Source organism: Schistocerca piceifrons, chromosome 1, assembly GCF_021461385.2.
Source record: "Schistocerca piceifrons isolate TAMUIC-IGC-003096 chromosome 1, iqSchPice1.1, whole genome shotgun sequence".
NCBI classification, from domain to species: domain Eukaryota; kingdom Metazoa; phylum Arthropoda; class Insecta; order Orthoptera; family Acrididae; genus Schistocerca; species Schistocerca piceifrons.
The window spans coordinates 576756139-576779901 of record NC_060138.1 but is presented as its reverse complement, the minus strand read 5'-3'; the positions used below and the strand labels follow the sequence as shown (position 1 = coordinate 576779901).

The 23763-nt window shown below is 38.4% G+C and overlaps 1 protein-coding gene across 4 annotated transcripts in view; it reads right to left on the bottom strand.

Annotated features, from left to right (window-relative positions):
* Nucleotides 1-23723, bottom strand: part of LOC124802124 (calcium homeostasis endoplasmic reticulum protein) — a 341070-nt gene extending 317347 nt beyond the window's left edge. Inside the window, exons 1-3 of one of the 4 annotated variants that reach the window (XM_047263128.1) lie at nt 23405-23723; nt 22972-23142; nt 5044-5447 (exon numbers count right to left, since the gene is read on the bottom strand). In XM_047263128.1, coding sequence (XP_047119084.1) covers nt 5044-5447; nt 22972-23142; nt 23405-23429 — 600 coding nt within the window. In that variant the 5' untranslated portion in view covers nt 23430-23723. The remainder of the gene's footprint in view (nt 1-5043; nt 5448-22971; nt 23143-23404) is intronic. The other 3 variants (XM_047263124.1, XM_047263125.1, XM_047263126.1) reach the window with 3 other exon arrangements.
* Between the last annotated feature and the right edge of the window lie 40 nt (nt 23724-23763).

Genomic DNA, 23763 nt, shown 5'->3' with positions numbered 1-23763 from the left:
CATAAGCTACAATTCTACGGGAGAGTCCCACTGGTCACCCCATTCTCTCCCCACTGCTTCCACCCTGATGAAAACAATAGCCTGTAAGATTCACAGAACACTCTTGGTTTAATTGATCTTAGGCAACTTCTACACTTATCTCACACAGTTGGTTGATTCTGATGCTAGATGCAATGAAACAAATTACAAGGAAATTTAAATTACTATTCTGATACAATTCTCATGTGTAAATGTAGGTCTAAAATTATGGTTGGAGGCACAATAAGAAAATATACTTTTTACACAATTTTACCTTATTTTGACATGACACTAACACTTACACTAATGTAATTACATGTGTAACAGCAATTATGAAAAAGATAGTTTGCTACTAACTGCAAAGAGGACACATTGAGCTGCACACATGCACAATGAAAAGACATTCACACAAGCAGGCACATGCACATGTCTGTGTGTAAACATGCATGTGTTTTCCTTTCTTTCCTGAAAAGGGCTTCAGCTGAAAGCTCAGTGTGCAACAGTATCTTCACTGTGCCTGTCTGCAACTCAATGTGTCCTCTTTATGGTGAGTAGCAATCCATCCTTTTCATAATTGTTGATACTCCATCTAAAATTAGCTTCTAATCTCTTATTTAAGTAATTATTTATGAGAGCAGAATTGCAAAAGATCTCATTGTCACAGTGTTGCCCAACACGAATATTTTAATTATACTGCATAATGTTGTCTGTTACTTGGTTGGTTAGTGAGTACATGTGTCCAGTCTGATAACTAGACCACGCATTTTTAGGTCGTAAAAAAGTGTGTTTTAGGCACCTAAAATAGGCTCCTTCAGTAGTTCATTTAGGCTATATAAAACCTAAAATAGGCTCTAACAAAAATGAGGCAGAAAAAATAAAAATAAAGTAAAATACACAGTGTTGACAGTATGAACATCTTATTAGTCATTAGAACAAGGAGAATGAATATTTACACCGTTACAGGGCACAGCAATCTACAACATTAATGTTGAACATAATTCCAAATATTTTTGAGTTTCTGCAAGATAAAGATCTCCGTAAAAAAGATGTGGCAATGGTTTAATTAATACATTCGTAGTTTCACAAATTCTGAGCATAGTTGGCTTTTCAATAAATAACCAAAATCTTTCCTAGGCTTTCTAGTGAAAAACTGTGGCGCTTGTCAGTCAGAATCAATTTATACGCTGAAAAAGAATGTTCTACATCAATAAATGTGACAGGGGCGTACTTCATTTTCGGCACATGTTGGACAGGAATGCTGCAGTCAGGAGTGCTGGATTTTCCACTAAGTATGTCGGCAGCTGCACACGACTCCTTCAGGCCAGTGCTCTTCTGCAAAACCGTTTGCATTTTTGCCCATACTTTTTCCCCTACTTCACCTGGCGCTTCATTAATTTTCATTTTGACTTCTTCAAGCAAAGAAATATTGTCGCAGATAGGTCTCCCTGAGCCTTCTAATTGTGAAATTATTCTTGCCATAAATGTGTAGTGGGCCCTAATGTAAGATAAGTTCTGTTTTAAAGAAGAATCTTTGAGTAGCTCTATTGCTGCAGTTACGGATGCAGCATCCTCTGGTATATTTTAAACCATCTTCTGGACAGCTGAGAGATGCGTACTATAGTATTCTGCTGCTATCAGCCACGTGCCCCAGCGGGTGACAACAGGCTCTGGCGGCAATGGGACATCTGGAAGCTGTTCTTTGAATGCCCGTATTCTTGATGGTGCCTTAATAAAAAATTTCTTCACCATAGATATTACTTTATTTACTTTAGGAAATTGTAGCCTTACTTGCTCTGCTGTGCGGTTGATCCCATGCGCTACACAAGTTATATGCAACATCAATGGGTAGAATACTTTTAATAGTTGAAACGCTGCTATCATATAAGCAGCAGCATCAGTGACGGCCAGAAGCACTTTATTCTCATCCACTCCATTTGGGTATAGCACCTTAAGCCCATTGTTCACAAACTGTGCTATCGTTTGTTGGTTAGTTTTTGCAAGCTGTTTTGAGTAAATCAAATGAGCCCTGGATGGAGCATCTGGATCTAGCTTGCCAATAATCAGGTTTGCAATGTAACGGCCAAGACTGTCAGTAGTTTCATCCACAAAAATCCATATACAAGATTCTCCAACATCTTCTCGGATTCTGTGCAATGCAGCATTGTAAGCTGAATCCACATAATTCTTACGTAAAGTTGACTCTGCAGGAATACACCGATGGCAGTACTTCTCAAGAAAACCTCAGAAAATAGGGTTTTCTGGTTCCGAAAGGGGATGTTTGCTGCCACAAGTGCATGACACAAATCCCTGCAGAACTAGGTTTTTTCGGAGGATTCACCAGATTTATTGGTTAAAAGAGTTTACTTCAATTTTTGACTTTCGATCAACATTAGCTGTATGTGCGATTCCATCTGCATGCTGAGTTAAGTGAGATTTCTTAACACTCTAAACCTAATACGAGAGAAAATGGAGATTCAGTTTAGAATCGCATATAAAGAGTATTTCGTATTACTAAAGGATAGCGTTAAAGGAGAATCCTAAGTGACGGGAAAATAAGAAGTCTAAGAAAAACATCAACTAACCTCCTTGTTGCATGCTTGGCAGAAAATAATTTTCCCATCTGTTGTATAATGTGGAAAATCTTGCAGCCACTGCCTTATATGAGTAGACTTTGAACTAGCTGTTTTCGGCATGGTGTAGTATTCTCACACAGAAACTAGAATTTATTTTGCACTTAGAACATTTTGCACTTAACATGTCGGTCGCTACACAATGTACTGATTTGTTTTCACTGGGAAAAAGTGAACGATGACCTGTTCTTTTTTTTTTCCTTTTACTGCGGTGCATGGGAGCGGTAGGGGAAGTACCATACTCGTTGCTGGACATATGGCACCTGACAGATGGCCGCCCCTTCTGAACAAGCGAATGGAATCTGCCGGTGCTTCAGATGAAAACATCTCACTACTGGCAAATTATTTTTCGAACCGGAAAATTCACGTATAATACCTTTCATGAAACAGAGTAGTTTGATAGGACTGCCTGTAGACAGCAGCGAGAAAATGCGCGAAGGGCAGTAATTTATCTATAGAGGGCATCTACGATTAACATTGTGATTTTTTAATCCGTGCTCAGCTTAAGGCCTACGAAACCGTTTCTTTGCGAAAATACACAGCTGGCCAGAATCCTACGAACGAAATATTTTCAAATATAACATTTAGTACTCCCACGTTCGATTCTAATGTGTAACTCAAATCTTTGACCGGTTCCCATTCGCTCACCGAAGTTAAGCACTGTCGCGCTCGGCGCGTACTTGGATGGATGACCATTCAACCGTGCCAAGTGCTGTTGGTAGTAAGGCAAGTAAAGGAATTGTAAACAGTCTCTAATGACCTTATCCTTCGATGAGACGTAAAGCCCTAAGTTTACTTCCTTTTTCTAATCTTTGAAAACACAAGAACTCTATGTCAGATTAACGAAATAGGTACTTTTTTAGATTTTGATGGCGAAATAGGCAAAATTAGGCATCAACGTCGAAATACGCAATTTTAGGTCCTACAGAACTAATGGTATTCAGTTTAGTTCGTCATGAAACGCATAAGTACCAACTTATATGCAAATTGGAGCTTAAGAAAAAAATAGGTTTTAACCTAAAGATCCGTGATCTATTTTTTACATACGAATAATAAAACACCTATAAGGAGTACTTGGTATTAACAGGGATAGCGATATAAAAAAATTAAAAAAGACCGAAATGTTAGGCAAATACGAAGCGTGAGCGCATATCAACTAGCCACCTTGCTGCACAATGGGCAGAAAATATTTTTTTCCATCTGTCGTATAGTGTGGAAAAACTTGGAGCCACTGTCTTATATGATGAAATAGGCACTTTTTAGGATATTAAAGCCGAAATAGGCAAAAATAGGCACTAACGTCGAAATAGGCTTTTTTTAGGTCCTATAGAATTAACGCTATTAAATGTAAATAGTCATGAAACGCATAAGTACAAATTTTTATGCAAATAGGAACTCAGGAACAAAATAGGTTTTTACCTAAAATCCGCGGTCTACTGATAATTAATCATTAGAAATTAGAGGGTATTACGTGGTAGAGGTTAAAGTGTGTCACTGCTGTAGATAAATATTTTATTTCACACATAAGTTGCGACAACAGTTTCCAATAGATCTACTTCAATACTGTTTAACACAGTACCTTTACAATCAATGCCCCTATTCACCCCACCCTAACAGCAGAATGTACATCAGCTGGCAAGCATTTGTCTAGAATTTCAAACAGAAAAGAAAAGTCTGTTACACATTCACCTTCCAGAAAGGAGTGCTGAACATAAAAATGAAAAGTGCTTACAAAAGAATGATAAACTTTCAGGAATAAAGCAGACGACTCACTGGAAGGCCGCAGAAGTGCTGCATCTTCGGCAGGCACACAAACAAAAGGTATGGAGCTTGACTGGCTTTTGGGATGCATTTCTTTTTTCTAGCTGCAGGAAAAACATGCATGCAGATTCACACACACACACACACACACACACACACACACTTGTCTCCCTACATTTTGCTCAGACAACTGCCAGCTAACACAATGTAGGGAGACAAATATGTGCCTATCGAAGAAGCAGCACTTGTACCTTTTGGTCAGTGGTCTCCTTTATTCCTAAATATTTAGTAAATTTCAACCAGAACTTTACGTGCATCAATGATACACATTCATTATTCTCTAAAATTGTTCTCCAGCAGCTGGAATATATTGATTTCAACATATGGTAACTGATGTACAGGAGAATTATAAGGGGAAATCTGATGATAGGATAAGGGACTCTGCACAAACTCTTGTCTTCCATCACTGAAAAATCTTCCATTCTATTGACATGGATGTGGAATTGTCTTATAGAAGGTGACTACAAAAGAAACTAAAGAAACAGTTCTGTGTGAGCGCTGTGTGTAGAACAGTTGCAAAATATACTGCCATATTACAGAGGAAGTTACATGTTTCAGTGAACAATGTACTTACAGTATGCTGTGCAGCTAAATTTTGCTCACTCTGGACAATCTGTTCTTGTAACTGGTTCTGTTGAAGAGATAATGCATCAAGTGTTATGGTTGCTGGTGTTTGTTGTTGCTGTTGCTGCTGTGTCTGCTGTGATGGCTGCTGCTGCTGCTGTTGCTGTTGCTGCTGCTGTTGTTGCTGCTGCTGCTGTGCCACAACAAGCCACTGAGTGGCAGCTGCCAGCGAAAGGGGGTTTCCTCCACCAGCAATAACCGTGGAAGCAGGCATTAGAACTTGCTGGGGCTGTTGTTGCTGCTGTGCCTGAGGAGGTGGTGCCTGTTGTTGTTGTTGCTGCTGTTGCTGCGAAACATTCATACCACCTCCTGGGATAATGTTGCTGTCACCTCTAGCAGCTTTCTGTTTCAAAACTGCAAAGAAAAAGTAGTTCTTGAGCATACAAATGTCCCAAATCAGATATACATTACTTTATTTTGGTGCAAATCACACACATATGGCTGCAGCCTCTGGCAACTGGCTTCAGTTGCCAGAGACTGCAGTCATGTTTGAGCAAGTTGCATCTGATTGCGTGATTTAGTGTGTGTGAGTGAGTGTGTGTGTGTGTGTGTGTGTGTGTGTGTGTGTGTGTGTGTGTGTGTGATCTATTGACAAAGGCCTTCTGGTCAAAATCTCATTTGTGACAGTCTTTTTGTGTCCCTATCTGCGACTCAGCATCTCCGCTATTTGGTGAGTAGCAACTTTCCTTTTCATAATACTGTTGCATTCCAAAACAGTATATATGTGTAATGGAATGTCATTAAAGTGAATCAATATCATCCTGACACGTGACAACATAAGCCTCAGTCGCAGAGCCAACAGTCGCTTCCCACACCATATAACTTTATCTGAAGTAGTTCAGGCAATGATACACAGCCTCACACATAATAAATAAATCTGAGTTCAAAGCAGTTGATACCAAAAATTGAAATACCAAAGCAAACAATCTACAGTGCAGCTTGTAGGGCGAACAGTATTAACCAACATGAATATGAATGAAGCCATTGCATTAAGAAAATCAATGGTCATAACACCAAATGTTTTTATTGAAACACTGGTAGTAATTCTGTAATCTTAAAAGTAGGTCAATCAAAGTCAATTAAATACAGTGCACATACTTGTTCTGATCCTTTTTATGGGGAGTATATAGAGGATACTGCACCCTACATAGAGACAGACAGGGAGAGGAGTAGTGCAGGATATGTAAGATTTGCTTTCCATTGCAGTCTTTCCACAAGATTTTCCTATTTCCTATTTTTCGGCCCTCTCTGTGGATTAATGCTTTCTTTTTCAAGGCATAAAGCTGGGTAGAGCCAACAATGGACCAGAAATGGTTTCAGCAATCACTTGAGCACAAAGAATTCAATCACAGTACATAAAAATCAAATAAAGCATTCAGCAATCTTCATAATGGCCATTCAGTAGTCTTCCAATGCAGAAATTAGTATGAACCACAGAAAAAATAATTCACTCACAGTCTCGCAGCTTTTGCTGACTCAGAGCCAGGAATCAGAGGAGTCTCATATACATGGTAAAAAGTATTTTTATTCTGACATCTGAATAAAGTTCTCTTACTGTGTCTACTCTGCAAAATGATCACCACTTATGTGGACATATGTGTGCCAGTTCTGAAGGGGAGAAAGGGAAGAGCTACATTCCCAAGCTATAATGTGTAATATCACTGGTGATACTGGAAGGGTACAAATGTTGACATTTTCTTCATAGATTCCTCTTACGTTTGTAAATTGTAATCTGAGCATACAATCAACAGACAGCACTCAACGTCCGTCTCACTTTTGGCTAAGAATATAGAACAAATCAGAGCCTGCACCCTAAAAAAAATGTCAGGCTCTGTTTTAAGGAGAAAATATTGAATACTCTGATGATATTAACTGTCAGTTTAATCACGTAGAATCTGAAACAGTGACACTTCATTACATTCTTAAAAACATTTAACACTCATGTCTCTAACCCCCTCACATGCATTAGTCAAATTAATTTTAATTACAATATTTCATTTACTTCTTTTTATAATAAATGGAACATTTTTATGTAGATAATTATTTAAGTTACTTTTTACAGAAACAGACACTATGGCAAAAAAATTTGCTTCCCACACAAGATGTTTTTCTCTAAACATGTGGTTTACTTATGTATGCTTGAAAAACATCTTAAAATATCTTACTGTAGTTTGTTTAGCTACATGATAACCACATCTCGAGTGCTCAGACGCTATGAGACAAATTTGGTTGAAAATAATCAAATAATGAAAATTTTAATAATAATACCCCCCCTCTTGCTCCCATTGTTAGTTCTAAAAAACAAAAGATCCTCTCACAAGTGAAAGTGAACAGTGCGGTATGAAATGTTTGTTATACGTACAGTATTTCATGGGTTTTCCACAATGAGAGGCTACCACCTGACGTTAAGTGGTGGCTCACCAGCTTCAACCCAGATGTTGAGAAAAAGGCTAATTATACAAGCCCCAATGATCATCCTAATTCCCTCAGGGTTTAGCACATTTAAATTTTTTATTTATTATATCTAAATATGTTGGCATAGCAGACGAATGAATCATACACCTTTAAACAAACTAGGACTGTACACATTGGAGCACATAGGTACAGTTTACTCCCTATAAATTATGACATTGCGATATAAAATACTGCTCACACAGCCCAAGTCAACAGTCAGTGCTGTGGCTGATATGAGGGGCCATGAAAGAATTTGCCAATTACAGTGCCTCCCATTGATCAATGCGCCGAACGTCAGCTTGGACTGTGCAAATAGCACTCACTGCTCTTGGTGATAGTACTTTTATGTGCTTTTAAGAAGTGGCAGCCTCAAAATCAAAATGTGAGGTCTATAAATATATTTCTTTAAAAATTAGAACAATGTTCTCAGTATCACCCGAAGAACTCTCCATCATATATTGTAGGGTGACTTATTGAGTGTACAGGTAAATACTGTGTGAAGTCTAGAGTAAAAGCGACCTCCACAGATAACGTGCACATCTCTACTCTAATGGAAGAAAATGGCGGTGGAAGTGGTGAGAGTACTGAAAATGGATGTGAGATTGTTGAAAAATAATTTTATGTGACTGGAAATTAATGAATTGTTTCCACTCATGATCAGTTTTGGAAGATTTATTTCACACAAGACATTGAAATAATCGAAGCTGCAGTGCTATATTTACTGAAAATTGGGGAGATTTTTAATGAAATTTTTATTTACAACTATTCATATCTGAAACTCTTCATAATACATCTCTTGCCTAACAGAGCCTGTAAAGAGAGAGTTCGGCATAGAATTTCTCCAAGTGCCACACTGATCAAAGGAAACAGTGTGAAGAAAGCATCAATGATAAACTTCCCTATAACATTAGAATTTTGGTTGAATAGGTGATGGTGCCAATCTGCACCAGCCTTCCCCTGCCCCTCTGAAATCTTGATTGAGGTGACAGACTGGTCTGTAGCATAACCCAAAGAGCAGGTAAGGCTGAAATATGATAACCTTGCTGAGTGTTGTCTAAGAGCCCATTTACACACTTCTTTTAGAGTACAAGAGTCTGTCAAGTTTACAGACTGCCTAAACTCGCCACACAACCTTGCTCCTACATGTTGCATAAAAGCTCACCTGGTTTCAATGCTGCTTCCAATAGAGTATTAAAGATCTGTTCCCATATAATAACTCTGGTCTTATCCAAAACATGTAATGCATCACTAAATCAAAGTAAGATGTCATTAGCTTCCAACCTGTTTCACTGTTGATATTTTCCAAAATCTTTGAGAAGGTGGTGTATTCTAGCATAGAATCTCACCTTAGCAACAATAATATCCTTAGCAAATCACCATTCGGGCTTCAGAAAAGTTGCTCTACTGAGAATGCCTTTTGAGTCATTCCATACCAACTGAATCACGGCACACAATCCACCAACTCAGATTTTCATGAAATTTGGTACACATGGTTGGTTTATAAATATAATGACTGGTTTAAAATTTCAGGCCTCTATCTTAAGCCATTCCACAACGATAACAACCTGATCTTCCGCCTAAAAAAAATAAAAATCATTCGCAGTGCTTGTGAATTCAGTAAGTAGTTTTATCCTAAAATTGAAGTATGAAAGAGTTGAGATTTTTCATAGTTATATAAATTTTTCTGCACAATTCAAGTATTGTATCAGGTTGTAATAACATTGTGAAAGGTCATTTGAGCCTTGAAAATAGAAATATTATGTTCACAACTTAAACTACAAATTCTGTGTACGGACTGCAGTTACAGTGTCTCAATATTATGGCTAGTATAACTGGAAAGAGGAGAAATTTTCCTTTAAATCAGACTAAAAAGTCTTTGGGGAAATGACAGCTAGGCCTATGGTAGAGCTAAAAATGGCAAATTACAAAAAAATATCACTGCATCACAGAAAACTTCTCAAATTTCTCTCCCACACCATGTGTCATTGCTTATTATGCCTCTTTCAAAATGGCTGCCAAGAGAAATTGTAGCTATTGTGGTTTGTCCACAATCTGAACATTATACTTTAATTACATTGGTAAGTTAAAACTGAATACTTATAAAGCAGCATGATTAATGTACTGTTAAGCATTTTACAGGAGAAATAAATCCCTTGTTGTAAAAAATTAACTTAAGTGGAGGAGTTTGGTAAGTAGACCTGTAGATTTCACAAATCACCCACCATGCAGCATTGGTACTTTCTTTCCTACAAGCAGAGTGCCTTTAGACTATCTGTTCACGTGTTATAACGAACAACGCAGCTACGACATTTACTGATTTACAGAAAGAACAGCTGCTTGGCGAACAGGAATTGAGCAACACGATAATTTGAGGAATGTTTGTAAACACCGAAAAATTGAGTACCTGAATCAGATGAAAGTTATGCTCATGTGCATTGTTGCAATCCATTCAAAAAACACAAAAAAACAATAAAGCAGGATTTGCGAGTTGTTTCACTTGATCTTGCTAAGCAGTTCCATGAGATGTTACATGTTAGGCCCACTGTCATCCCACGGCAGAAAATGTGTTCAACATGCCATAAGCAAGCCATAAGTGAGATTTCAGGTGCAGATCAAAAGAAGACAAATGAAGACAGCAGTCTGGAAAGTGACAGCAAAGTGAAGACTATGTCCAATGAAGATTGGGCGGATGGCAAAGCAGCAGAAGATACAGAGGAACTGGATAAACTTAATGCAAGTTTAATAGGTATAGACGACTTACCAGTGCAAATGCATTCTCTACCTCCACGCCAGAAAGAAAGTTATTGGAAATGAAAAATAAAGGCAGCTAGGTAAAATTTATGAAAGAAATGTACGAGAAAAAAATTATGCAAGGACAGCAGTTCTGAGTCTGAAAGTATAGTGACTAAACATGACAAAAGACAAAAGGCTAATGATTTAGACAGACTGGTTGAATTAATGAAAGAAAATTTACCAATTGTCAGTAGGCAGGAAAAGATTTGTATGCTCCTGAATTGCGGAAAGAGAAAAAATTCAAGGAACCTTTGGTGTGTCACAAAGAACGATACATGAATCTAGGGACAATCCTAATGCAAAAGGAATCTGCTCACTACTGGCCCCAAAACAAAGAAGACAGTTACCCGTTGAAACTGTATTACTTGTAAGAAATGATCATGCTCAGAAACATTTAATAATTAGTAATTTATATGAGCTATATGCAGCATTGTAGCAAATTCATCCTAACATTAAACAGAGATAATCAAAATTTTGTGAAATGCATACTAAATAGTGGGTACAGCTGATTCATCAGGAAGACATGCTGTTTGTGTATGCACCATACACCAGAAAGTTGATTTGCTTTTATGAGGTCTAAATTTAAATATGAAGGATGAAGTAAATTCTTTTACAGATAAAATTGTTTGTAGTAAAGAAAACTGGGATTGCATGTTAAGAATTTGTGAGAAATGTCCTCCTTCAAGAAATTCAACAGATTACACTGACACTAAATTTCAACTTGAGGAAGACGACGAAAAATTTTCTATTAGTGGACGTCAGTTGACAGAACTCAGCTTATTGATACGATCCTACCATTTAATAAATTTACTGATATTTTAGTAACTAAACTAGAAACTTTAGTTCCACACAGTTATATGGCAAAAAGTCAAGCAGCATTTTTGAAAGAGAGAAAAAAATAATATGAATGAAAATGAGGTAGTAGTATTAATGGCTTCCACTGAAAATTATGATCTTATACTACGAGATGCAGCATAAAATCTCACTGAACTCATATGTCATGCACTTGCATCCTGCTGTTATATACTATAAAAATCCTGATGCAAGAATTGTTATATTTCTGATTATTTAAATCATGATGCTGCTTTTGTCTATAACATTCAGTCCAAAATTGTAGAGTCAGTTAGTATCACTGCCCTGTTGTTAATCAAATAGGGTACTTCACGGATGGGTGCAGCAATAAATACAAAAATTGCAAAAGCTTTTTAATGATCATGAGATTGATTTTGGAATCACTGCCATGTGTTCTTTCTTTGCAACAAGCCACGGAAAATCACTTTGTGATGGTCTTGGGGGCTGCATGAAATGGATGGTGACAGAGGCAAATTAACAGAGGCCATATAAGGAGCAAATTTTTGATCCTAAAAAAAGCTCGAGTTTTCCAGAGAAAAATTTTCTAATATCCATTTTTTTTAATTTAGAAGAAAAAGAAGTAAATTCTACATGAACTAATCTGCGACAGTAATTAACAAAATCAAAAACTGACGCATGCACCAGAAATCTCTACCAATTTGTACCTTTATGAACTAATACTCCGGCTGCAAAAAGAGTTAGCAGTGCAGCAACTATTCTATGCAATTTAATTTTTCTGATGTGCAAACATATAGTGCAGAGTCCTTCAAAGTTAATTCATTTGTTTGCTGTAAAAATGATTCTAATTCATGTATGGGTCTTATTGAAATTACTAATTTAGATCAGGGAGACGAGAGCATTAAATTTATGCATCCAGCAGATCCAACAGTGCCTTTTTGCTGGCCAGATAGGGTTATACACACAGAAAAAAAAAGTTTTGCATCATCCCGGTTCCCAGAACTCCTGAAGACAGATGTTGACTGTGGATACTATATCACAGACACAGTCCCTTTGATTGTTCAGAGATGTCACTAAACCTGCCTAAAGATGTAAACAACCACGCACGAGCAGCGTCTATTAGACAGAGGGGTTCCAACAGCCAATCAGTTCCAGTCATTCCACCAGGGAGGAGATACAGGCTTGTGTTCTCTGTAGTTCAACCATGCCTAGACGGTCAATATTGCAGTTCGATCGCGTCCACGTTGTTACTTTGTGCCAGAAAGGGCTCTCAACAAGGGATGTGCCAGGCGTCTCGGAGTGAACCAAAGTGATGTTGTTCGGACATGGAGGAAATAGAGAGAGACAGGAACTGTCAATGACATGCCTCCTTCAGGCCGCCCAAGAGATACTACTGCAGTGGATGGCCACTACCTACGGATTATGGCCCAGAGGAGTCCTGACAGCAATTCCTGTTTTTCGTGCAGCCACACAACATTGTGTTACGACTCAAAACTGTGCACAATAGGCTGCATGATGCGCACCTTCACTCCCGATGTCCATGGCAAGGTCCATCTTTGCAACCACAACACCATGCAGCGCGGTACAGATGGGCCCAACAACATGCCGAATGGACCGCTCAGGATTGGCATCACATTCTCATCACAGATGATTGTAGCGCACGCCTTCAACCAGACAATCGTCGGTGACGTGTTTGGAGGCAACCCAGTCAGGCTTAATGCCTTAGACACACTGTTCAGTGGGTGCAGCAAGGTGAAGGTTCCCTGCTGTTTTGGGGTGGCATTATGTGGGGCCGAAGTATGCCGCTGGTGGTCATGGAAGACGCCGTAATGGCTGTATGATACATGAATGACATCCTCCAACCGATAGTGCAACCATATTGGCAACATATTGCGAGGGATTCGTCTTCACGAATGGCAATTCACGCCACTATCGTGTACGTCTTGTGAATGATTTCCTACAGGATAACAACATCGTTCGACTAGAATGGCAAGCATGTTCTCTAGACAAGAACCCTATCGAACATGCCTGGAATAGACTGAAAAGAGCTGTTTATGGGCAACGTGAACTACCAACTAGTCTGAGGGATCCATGCTGAATCACCATTGAGGAGTGGGACAATCTGGACTTACAGTGCCTTGATGAACTTGTGGATAGTATGCCATGACAAATACAGGAATGCATCAATGCAAGACGACGTGCTACTGTGTATCAGAGATATTGGTATGTATAGCAATCCGGAACTCTCGGAAATGAGGTGATGCAAAACTTTTTTTGATGTGTGTATTTCTCAGATCCCATTTCAAAATATAGTATGTACTGTAGAACAATCAACAACAATGACAGGTGAGCAATATTAATTTTCAGTAGGGTGAAAAAAATTGGCAAATGAGGACTGGAGTAATTTGTAGCTAACTAATTTTTTAGAATACTTTGTATTTTTTTATGTACGTGTCTCCTGCTGTCGCTTAGTGAGTAGGTTTTTTTATCTATCCAATGACATTTTGTACTCTAAACTGTAGTTTTAGATAATCAGCTGAATAAATTTCTATACCTGCACATGTAAATGTGGGTATTATCTTGAAAAAATTTTTGTTTCTGCGTGTAAAAGTGGAATAATTTGTTAATATGACCTAAATATTGTTTTTTATGATTACTAGAGTAGTTTTCACTGTCATTTTCCCAAAGATTTTTTAAGTCTGTTTTTAAAGGCAATTTTCTTCTCTCTCCAATGATACCAGCCAGAATAATGGGACACTGTACCTATAGTCCGCAAACAGTAACATGTAATTTAAGATGCGCACATTTCAAAAAGTAATAATTCTATTTTAAACACTCAAATGGCACTTTATAATGTGATTACAACAAATCTTGTACAATATTTGAATTCTGCAGGAAATTTTACATAAGTGCAGAAGTTTTCAAATCTTTCCTACTTTCATTTTAGGATAAATTAAATAAATTTGAAATTACTTATTGAATTCGCAACAGCCGCAGGTGAAGTTTTCTAGTATTTTAGGCCATGACTATCAAAAATTGGGGGGGGGGGGGGGGGGTCTGGGAGAGTTGGGAATCCATTGGCCTGACATTGCTGGGTTTCTGATTTTGGAACAGCAACTGTCATCACTTGTAATGACTATGTTCAAAAGTTTGGATCCCTTTCAATCTCTGTTTTCAAATCCTAGCACACATTCATGAGCATGGTTTTTTTCCTTCTTTGTGGGAAGGTGTGGAACAAATTTAGTGACATCATGTCACATGTAACAAATCCTCATTCAAAATCCACTGGCAAGAGCTCCAACTCACGCCTGTCTCTGCTGAAATTTGGTTGACTGTGAAATGATGATTCTCGTTGATTTTTTTGGTGAGGTTTTCAATGTTTTCCTTGTTCTGCAATGTCGCGGGGCATTTAGAATGAGGTTAGTCTGCAACACTCATCTCACCTTGTCGAAAGCACCCAAACCAGCCAAAAACTTGTGTGTGTGACACATAGCATGTTCCTGAAAAGCCTTTTTAAGCCCTTGTGATTCTCCGTTATCGATTTTTTAGGCAGGAAACGAAATTTCACACACACTCTTTGTTCTTTAAAGTTGTCATAATGACTTCACAAGCAGAATACGCCAACAGACAGAGAAACACAACACAACACTTACACGTTCATCTACACACTGATGCCGTCTGCACAGTTGTTTCGTGAACATTTCTACTCCAGTTCTTTTTTTTTCTTGGGAGGGGGGGGGCGGGCTCATATGCCAACAATCTCCCATTTAATATGGAACAAGAAAATTATGTTTTCTTTTTGCAGATGACACTACTATTGTAATCAATCAAAGCATACAAACAGAAGCAGAAGAAATGGTAAATAGAGTTAACAATTTTTTACAAATGGTTTCAGCCTCAATTTTAAAAGACACAATATATATAGTTCTGTGTATCTAGGGGTACTACACCAATGATAAGTGTAACATCTGGTGAGGAAATAATAAATAGGGTGGTAACTTCAAAACTCTTAAATGTCTATATTGATGAGAATTTAAAAAGGAAAAAGCACATTTTGGAACGCTTAAAACAACTTAGTTCAGACACTTTTAGATTTATAATCATTGCAAATCTTGGAGAGAGACAAATCAGTAACTGACATTTTTGCAAAATTTCATTCAATAATGTTCTGGAGTAACCCAACTTTAAGAAAGAAAGTAGTCATTGTTCAAAAACATGCTGTAAGTGTAATATGTGGTGCTCACTCATAATCATCTTATAGACATCTTTTTACAAAGTTGGCATTCTGATTACTGCTTCACAATATGTTTATGTCCTAAAGAAGTTAGTTGTAAATAATCCACCACAGTTCAAAAGAAACAATGATGTACATAATTAGAATGCCAGAAGGAAGAAAAGACATTCATTACTCTGGGTTGTCTTTAGAAAAAAAGGGGAGAAAAACGCTGTAACAAAAATTTTTGATCACTAAGCCAGTGATATAAAATGTCTGACTGACAGCAAAGAAAATTTGAAATGAACGGAAAAAGTTCCTCCTTGACAACTCCCCCTACTCCGTAGAATTTCTATAACTCTAATGCGTGAAAGGTGGTGGGTAGTAATTACTGATGCACATCTGTATACTTTAAAAATAAAAAATAAGTTTATGAATGGTCAGCATGTAGCCAAATTTTCAAATTAATTTGCAATGTGAATGAAAAATGAGTTATTCCACACCACCACAATTTATCGTGCAAAATGATCCATGGAAACATGAAACTACCTAACTAACTGTATCCATGCATGAAAGTTGTACAGGGTGTTTCAAAAAATGACCGGTATATTTGAAACGGCAATAAAAACTAAACGAGCAGGTGATAGAAATACACCGTTTGTTGCAATATGCTTGGGACAACAGTACATTTTCAGGCGGACAAACTTCGAAATTACAGTAGTTACAATTTTCAACAACAGATGGCGCTGCAAGTGATGTGAAAGATATAGAAGACAACGCAGTCTGTGGGTGCGCCATTCTGTACGTCGTCTTTCTGCTGTAAGCGTGTGCTGTTCACAACATGCAAGTGTGCTGTAGACAACATGGTTTATTCCTTGAGAACAGAGGATTTTTCTGGTGTTGGAATTCCACCGCCTAGAACACAGTGTTGTTGCAACAAGACGAAGTTTTCAACGGAGGTTTAATGTAACCAAAGGACCGAAAAGCGATACAATAAATGATCTGTTTGAAAAATTTCAACGGACTGGGAACGTGACGGATGAACGTGCTGGAAAGGTAGGGCGACCGCGTACGGCAACCACAGAGGGCAACGCGCAGCTAGTGCAGCAGGTGATCCAACAGCTGCCTCGGGTTTCTGTTCGTCGTGTTGCAGCTGCGGCCCAAATGACGCCAACGTTCACGTATCGTCTCATGCGCCAGAGTTTACACCTCTATCCATACAAAATTCAAACGCGGCAACCCTCAGCGCCGCTACCATTGCTGCACGAGAGACATTCGCTAACGATATAGTGCACAGGATTGATGACGGCGATATGCATGTGGGCAGCATTTTGGTTTACTGACGAAGCTTATTTTTACCTGGACGGCTTCGTCAATAAACAGAACTGGCGCATATGGGAACCGAAAAGCCCCATGTTGCAGTCCCTGCATCCTCAAAAAGTACTGGTCTGGGCCGCCATTTCTTCCAAAGGAATCATTGGCCCATTTTTCAGATCCGAAACGATTACTGCATCACGCTATCTGGGCATTCTTCGTGAATTTGTGGCGGTACAAACTGCCTTAGACGACACTGCGAACACCTCGTGGTTTATGCAAGATGGTGCCCGGCCACATCGCACAGCCGACGTCTTTAATTTCCTGAATGAAAATTCGGTGATTGTGTGATTGCTTTGGGCTATCCGAAACATACAGGAGGCAGCGTGGATTGGCCTCCCCTATTTGCCAGACATGAACCCCTGTGACTTCTTTCTGTGGGGACACTTGAAAGACCAGGTGTACCGCCAGAATCCAGAAACAATTGAACAGCTGAAGCAGTATATCTCATCTGCATGTGAAGCCATTCCGCCAGACACGTTGTCAAAGGTTTCGGGTAATTTCATTCAGAGACTACGCCATATTATTGCTACGCATGGTGGATATGTGGAAAATATCGTACTATAGAGTTTCCCAGACCGCAGCGCCATCTGTTGTTGAAAATTGTAACTACTGTAATTTCGAAAGTTTGTATGGCTGAAAATGTACTGTTGCCCCAAGCATATTGCAACAAACGGTGTATTTTTATCGCTGCTCGTTTAGTTTTTATTGCCGTTTCAAATATACCGGTCATTTTTGAAACACCCTGTATGTTACACAAATGCTGCTGATAGAAATGTGCTGTGAACTTCGCACCTCCTACTACAGCATGCTGACAAAGTGATTTCAAGAAGAAAGAAGGTATAAGTGACAAGTTGGTGCAAAGAATATATTTTAATTGGACAATATTACATCTTTTGACAGCAGAAGTAACAATTACAATAACAGGAAGAAACACGCTACAGCACTGAACATAACATACTTTATGTTAAAAAGAGTATAGGCCACAGACAACAGTAGAGGACATTAAAAAGAAAGAAAACTGCGTTCAGAATACTGCTGAGAACTGCGTGTCACACAGACCTCAAAGACAAATGGTGTTGACAGTAAGGACACTTACATGTCGTAAGTCTGGGTTTTGGACAGACTTAAATTCACCAGCTGTGGAATCTTATAGCAGCCAGTAATGTCTCGGAAGAAGTAACTGTTGTTCTAATGACATTCATTTCTATTGCACAAGATTCAGTAGAAATCCATAATAATCCTACCTCATTCTCTTTTAATTTTAAATGAGTGTCCATCCTCTAAAGGAAATAATATTTGATTAAGTGTCAAGCTTCCCTCTTCTCCAGTCTGCTTATCCCCTTTTTACACCTACAATGACAGATTTACTTTCACGTTACTCAGCAGCCACAGAGAAAGCAAGAATTGTTGATTTCCTGCTAGCATTTGACACAATGATGGCTTGTTTCTGTGTGTACAGTACTGACATGCGCCTTGTGGCCCATCTAACCATACACAACTTTTCCCCTTCATTTTAGTGTATGCTTTATGGAATGTGTAAATGAGCACTAAGCCAAAGAATGTGAATGCAAAATAATGGTTGCGGGAGACTGATCTGTAGTGGAAATTGTTTTCTAAACTAGTGCAATTTTGAAGTACTATTGCGTATAAAAACTATAGTGGAAATACAAATTTAGAAAAGCTGTCTTACATAGAAGTTAAATCTCTGGCGAGAATTGTGGTGCATATTATGTTTTTATGTCACACACAAAAACTATGGAAAATGTAAAAACAGTTGGGGAGTATGTCACTATGTACCTTTACCTATGTCGGACTCTAGCACCCAAAGACATTGGCCGCGTTTGTTGGAGTTGTGCAACTGTGAGGGTCTCTACTGCAAGAGAAGGACTCCGTCTAATAGATTTAATATTATATCAGTATTTTCATTATGCCTGTCTGCAATTCAACACTTCCTCTATACGCTTGAGTAGCAATCTATCCTTCCTGTATTGTTGTTTTCTGTTCTTACATGTGATCAAACTATGCCCCATCATGTAGTTTTATTCTGTCATTTGTCTCCATTTTGCATACTGATAACTGAAACTTTCATTCTGGAGCAACAATGGAAAAGCCAAGTACCAACTATAAAACAAAAGAAAGAGCCCAGTCAATTACCGTAGGTTTGACACTTCTGCTTTACATGTCTATCATAACGAATCATATAATGCAGTTTTGCCAAAGATCTGTGTAGTAATCCCTGAGTGTCTCCGCAACTCAGCGACTATCGTTTTCAGTTACGTAGCTTCAACACCACCAACAGTCTTTTGCATTTCACAGCTGAAAGTTGGAATCAGTGATGCTAGATGTCAAGGCTCTTCTTTTGCCACACACAGCATAGCATCATGTGTGAAAATAATTTATTTTTCTGCCCTTTCAATGAAGCGAATTTTTCATCCATAGTGTTAACTATTAGAAATTATGAACATGCTGACTACAGAATTTACACAAGTCCATGTATCATAGGCATGATTCCAAAGTGTTTTCTAACCCTCAACTACACACAATATAGTACTGTGCTGAACATTCATTTACCAGTAGACACAGAGATTTAGAGACATTACTTATATGAGCAACAAGTGGACGGTTTCTATACAAGGAAACTCTACATTATGAATGTTCCCTGTAACACAAAGAGGAGCACAACAACTTCACCTTTTAGTAAGATGGAGCACTTCCACACAGTTATACGGTTATTCGACACTTCCTAATTGAATTTCATTGTTCACGTTAGACAGAAAAGAGCATAACAATAACAGCCCACCTGCTGTCCACGGACTTTAATTGTTCTTGGGCACTGATGTTACCAGAATCTATAATTGTCATTCCGATTTTAATCATCAGTGTACTGACTTATTTGATGTAGTCTTGCAGATTTCACATGACCTATACAGCTTGAATGAAACTACACAGTTCCAGACACGTTTTCAAATCTGAAAACTCTATGATGTATATATTCTGGCAGAAGTCATTAACGAACATCAGAAGCCTCGTTGTCAAATCCTGGCTTCGGTAGAAATCATCATTTGTCACTTCAGTCTACATACTATAGGTGCAAACTATGTCCACACTCAGTGCAGTGGCTCGTGGGAGCAACTGTAAAGGCATTTCCCATTTATAGCCATTCCCATCAGCCACTGTGCTGAATGTCAACTTAATTTGTATGAATAATATATACACCCATATAGCTCAAATGCAACCAATAATACCAAAACCTCATTCATTAATCAAAAACCCAAACTCCAAGATTCACTAGACTGATTAAAACACAAATAATGAACCCAAAACAAACACAGCATAAAAAATGCCTCAAAACAAAACAAAAAATTACTTACCAACCAAAGCCAACAAAAAATACACCTATGCCCCCCCGCCCCACACCCCACACACACACACTAAACAAATATTCCAAAGAACATCCTAGAGCCCCAGCTTCCAGCCTTAAACCAACACCAACTCACCCTATACCACTCCTAAACAAAAGGCAATTTAAAAAATATGACAAACAAAATCAAAAAAACATTCACATCTTTCTTTTAAAAAAATCCAAGTAAGTCCTCAGGAAAAAAAATACCCCAAACCACCCCCACAAAACATGCCCCATTAAAAGAAAAAAATTCTCTGGGACGCTCTCTGCCCGCAATACTCATCTAAACGAGATTGCAAATTGGCAGAGTGCCTCTTCCCCTCCCTATCACAGATTTAATGCCCCCTCCCCTGAAACCCTCTATAGTAGAATGAAACAATAATCACTTTACAGTGGAATGTGTGCTGATATGAAACTTCCTGGCAGATTAAAACTGTGTCCGGACAGAGACTCAAACTCGGGACGTTTGCCTTATGAACTACCCAAACATGACACATGACCTGTCCCCACAGCTTCAATTCTGCCAGTACTCGTCTCCTACCATCCAAATTTACCACAAGCTCTCATGAGAAGAGGTACAGCACTTGTCCATGAAAGGCAAGGATCCCGAATTCGAGTCTTGGTCCGGCACACAGTTTTTATCTGCCAGTACTCGTCTCCCATCTTCCAAACTTTCCATGAGCTCTTACGAGAAGAGGTAGAGCACTTGCCCACGAGTTTGAGTCTTGGTCCAGCACACAGTTTTAATCTGCCAGGAGTTTCACCCTTTACATTAGTTGTGCAAGACCCTGTGTCTTAATCCTTTAACTGAATACTATGGTTAACCACCATACCTCCTTTTGCCAAACCCATGTAACACAAAAATGCATCTGGCGTCATTGTACTCTCCTCCTCAATGTATTCTTCAATCAGTCCCACAAGTTCCCTCTTAGTATGTCCACACAAAACACAATTTGCATACCCACCACCCACATAATAGCCCCCTACACCCACAAACCAACTCAGGAGCTACCCATCCCAAACGTCCTCTTACCAAACTGAGACCTGTCAATTTCCGGGACTAGTGTAGCAGGGGATACAACCCGTCGGCTTTGGACAATGACGTCACAAGTGGCCAATCGAGAAGCGATTCTTCTTAGTGTTGTAGCTCCCTTCAGTGGCTGATAAGTGTTTTTTGGCTTTAAAAAAAAAAAAAAAAAATCTCACGAGATAGAATAAACAGATCCACTTTATTAAGCAATCAGTAAAAAAACGAAACTGAAACATAACAGCAAAAGCGAAAATGGTAAACTGCTCTCTGGCGACTTGTGACGTCATTGTCCAAAGCCGACGGGTTGTATCCCCTGCTACACTAGACCCCAATTTCCTCTACCAACCCAGTCCCCCCTCCACCGCCCAACTCCTCATGAACTTAATATACTCTGAACACATTCCCCTACAATGGAACACACTTCTCATACTCCAGTCTCATGCACAAAAATTTAAAGAGGACCGACTACAAAAAATAAAAGGTCAGCGAAACAATCTGGCTCAAGGGCAACCCAGCTCTCTCGAACAAGATTCCACATTGACTCAATCACCAAATATTATCACAGTAACACAAGCCACAAAAAAAAGCACTGTTACATTTCATTCCATAGAACATATACAACACTATATATAAAATAAAAAAAAAAAAACATAACTCACTTATGACAAAACACAATCCTCTGAACAAAAGTTCTTTCAATGATTATAATCAGAGTACAGTGACCGAATACCACACGTAACACAAACAACTTCAAGGCTCAACATCCAAAGAGCACACCACAAAATGCTACTACATGACATCTACAAACACAAACCATGTCACTAACACCATGCCACAATGATGTTACACATACCGCCACCATTATGTCACAGGTCAAATTAGAAGAGTGGAACAGGACATCTCCAATAACCAACAACATTTACAATATAACTGATAATTTTCAGAGACTTACTGACTGCAGACTGAGTTCATGTTAAATCTTTAGGTAGAGGCCCCTTTGCTGCCACTCCCCTCCCCAACCCCCTAATTTTCCATAGTTGATGAAAGATATCTGTACATAATACACACCAAAATGTCCATCACAGACTAATATGTACCACACAATAGAGGTTTTCTGAATTTAACTAACAGTTTCAAACATTTGTAATGAAAGGTGTAAACTACGGAGAGAATGTAGACACTGGATGACACTAAAGATCAATCTGTTACCAGAACCTTTATTACATATTCATATTCATTGACTTCATCAGCTCACAAGCAAAATGTCACCTTCCTACACAATTCAAACCTAGGGCTATTCTGTGGATCAATCTGTCATCAAATTTTCCAATTTATGTAAGAATGCATCGAAATGCAGAAAATCAAGCACGTTTCTCAAGTACAAACTGTCACTATAAATGGATATTTATGCGGAACCATTAGATGGTGTGATACATCTGTAAGATGGAGTTCATCACAGATTTTCACTAGACACAAAATTCCGTACAACACAAATCAATCAAAGGTTGTGAGCGAATAGGTATTAATGCACACACACATCAATCAACTGCTAAATTTAAGCGCCAATCCACAATTTTTAAACTGTCCCAAGATAAGCTGTGTGCATGAAAATATGCCGCTGTACAGAAAACTAGGGCCTTAAGGAACCAGTGAAATCTAACATGGGAAAACCACTTTCAAAATAATACTTGCGAAAAGAATGAAATAACTAATATTCAGTTTGGAATGGTGTATGTATTTTTCTTTTTCTAATAGTGGGGTTAAATATTTTGCAGCTTCCAAAACGACATGTACTTACTAGCTTGTTCTGTTGTGACTTTATATTGGTAATAATTAAAGTGCTCTCCTCCAAAAAGAAATGCAAATTTAGGGTTGCCTTTCTGTTTGTTCTTTGTCATTTGCTCGAACTCCGGTCCATTTCGTGCTACAAACTGTGCTAGTTTATCAATTATATTCCGTTGCTCAATTTCTAAAACAGAAATGAAAAAGTCAATAAATAAATGTTAACGAGGTTAGCTACACAACACAAGTCTTATTTTTTCCTGCTATTGGTACAAATTTAGGGAGCACCAACATTTACTACCAATGTTGGTATAAATCCTTAAGTGTAGGCTCCATACTCTAATGCCAAACGCTTTGAGTTACAATACCATTACCGAATCACGTTTGCCGTATTTGCAAGTAGGTACAGTGCCGCTTCAGATGTTTGTTGATCTGCTAAGCGTCCCTACCTTGTGGTGGTTTCGGAAGTTCCATTTTTCGAACAAACTAATAACAAAAATCAACCGCTCCACGTAAACAGGTTTATTTCTCAAAATATAAACTTCACAATAACACAGTACACTATCAAACACACTCTTTCAAAAACATCTTCTTTCCTACGATCAGTTAGCTTCTTTCCAAAGATAATATCACACAATAAACATTTTCAACTATCGCTCTCCTATATTCGATTTTCAAAATATTCTGTTTCTTCAATATACTTTATCGCATACAGTCTCTTTGAATTATCACTATTTCTCCTATTAATTTAAACGTGACAACCGGTTATCTCCAGTGTTAGCCATAGGCGTTAGCTCAATGAAATACT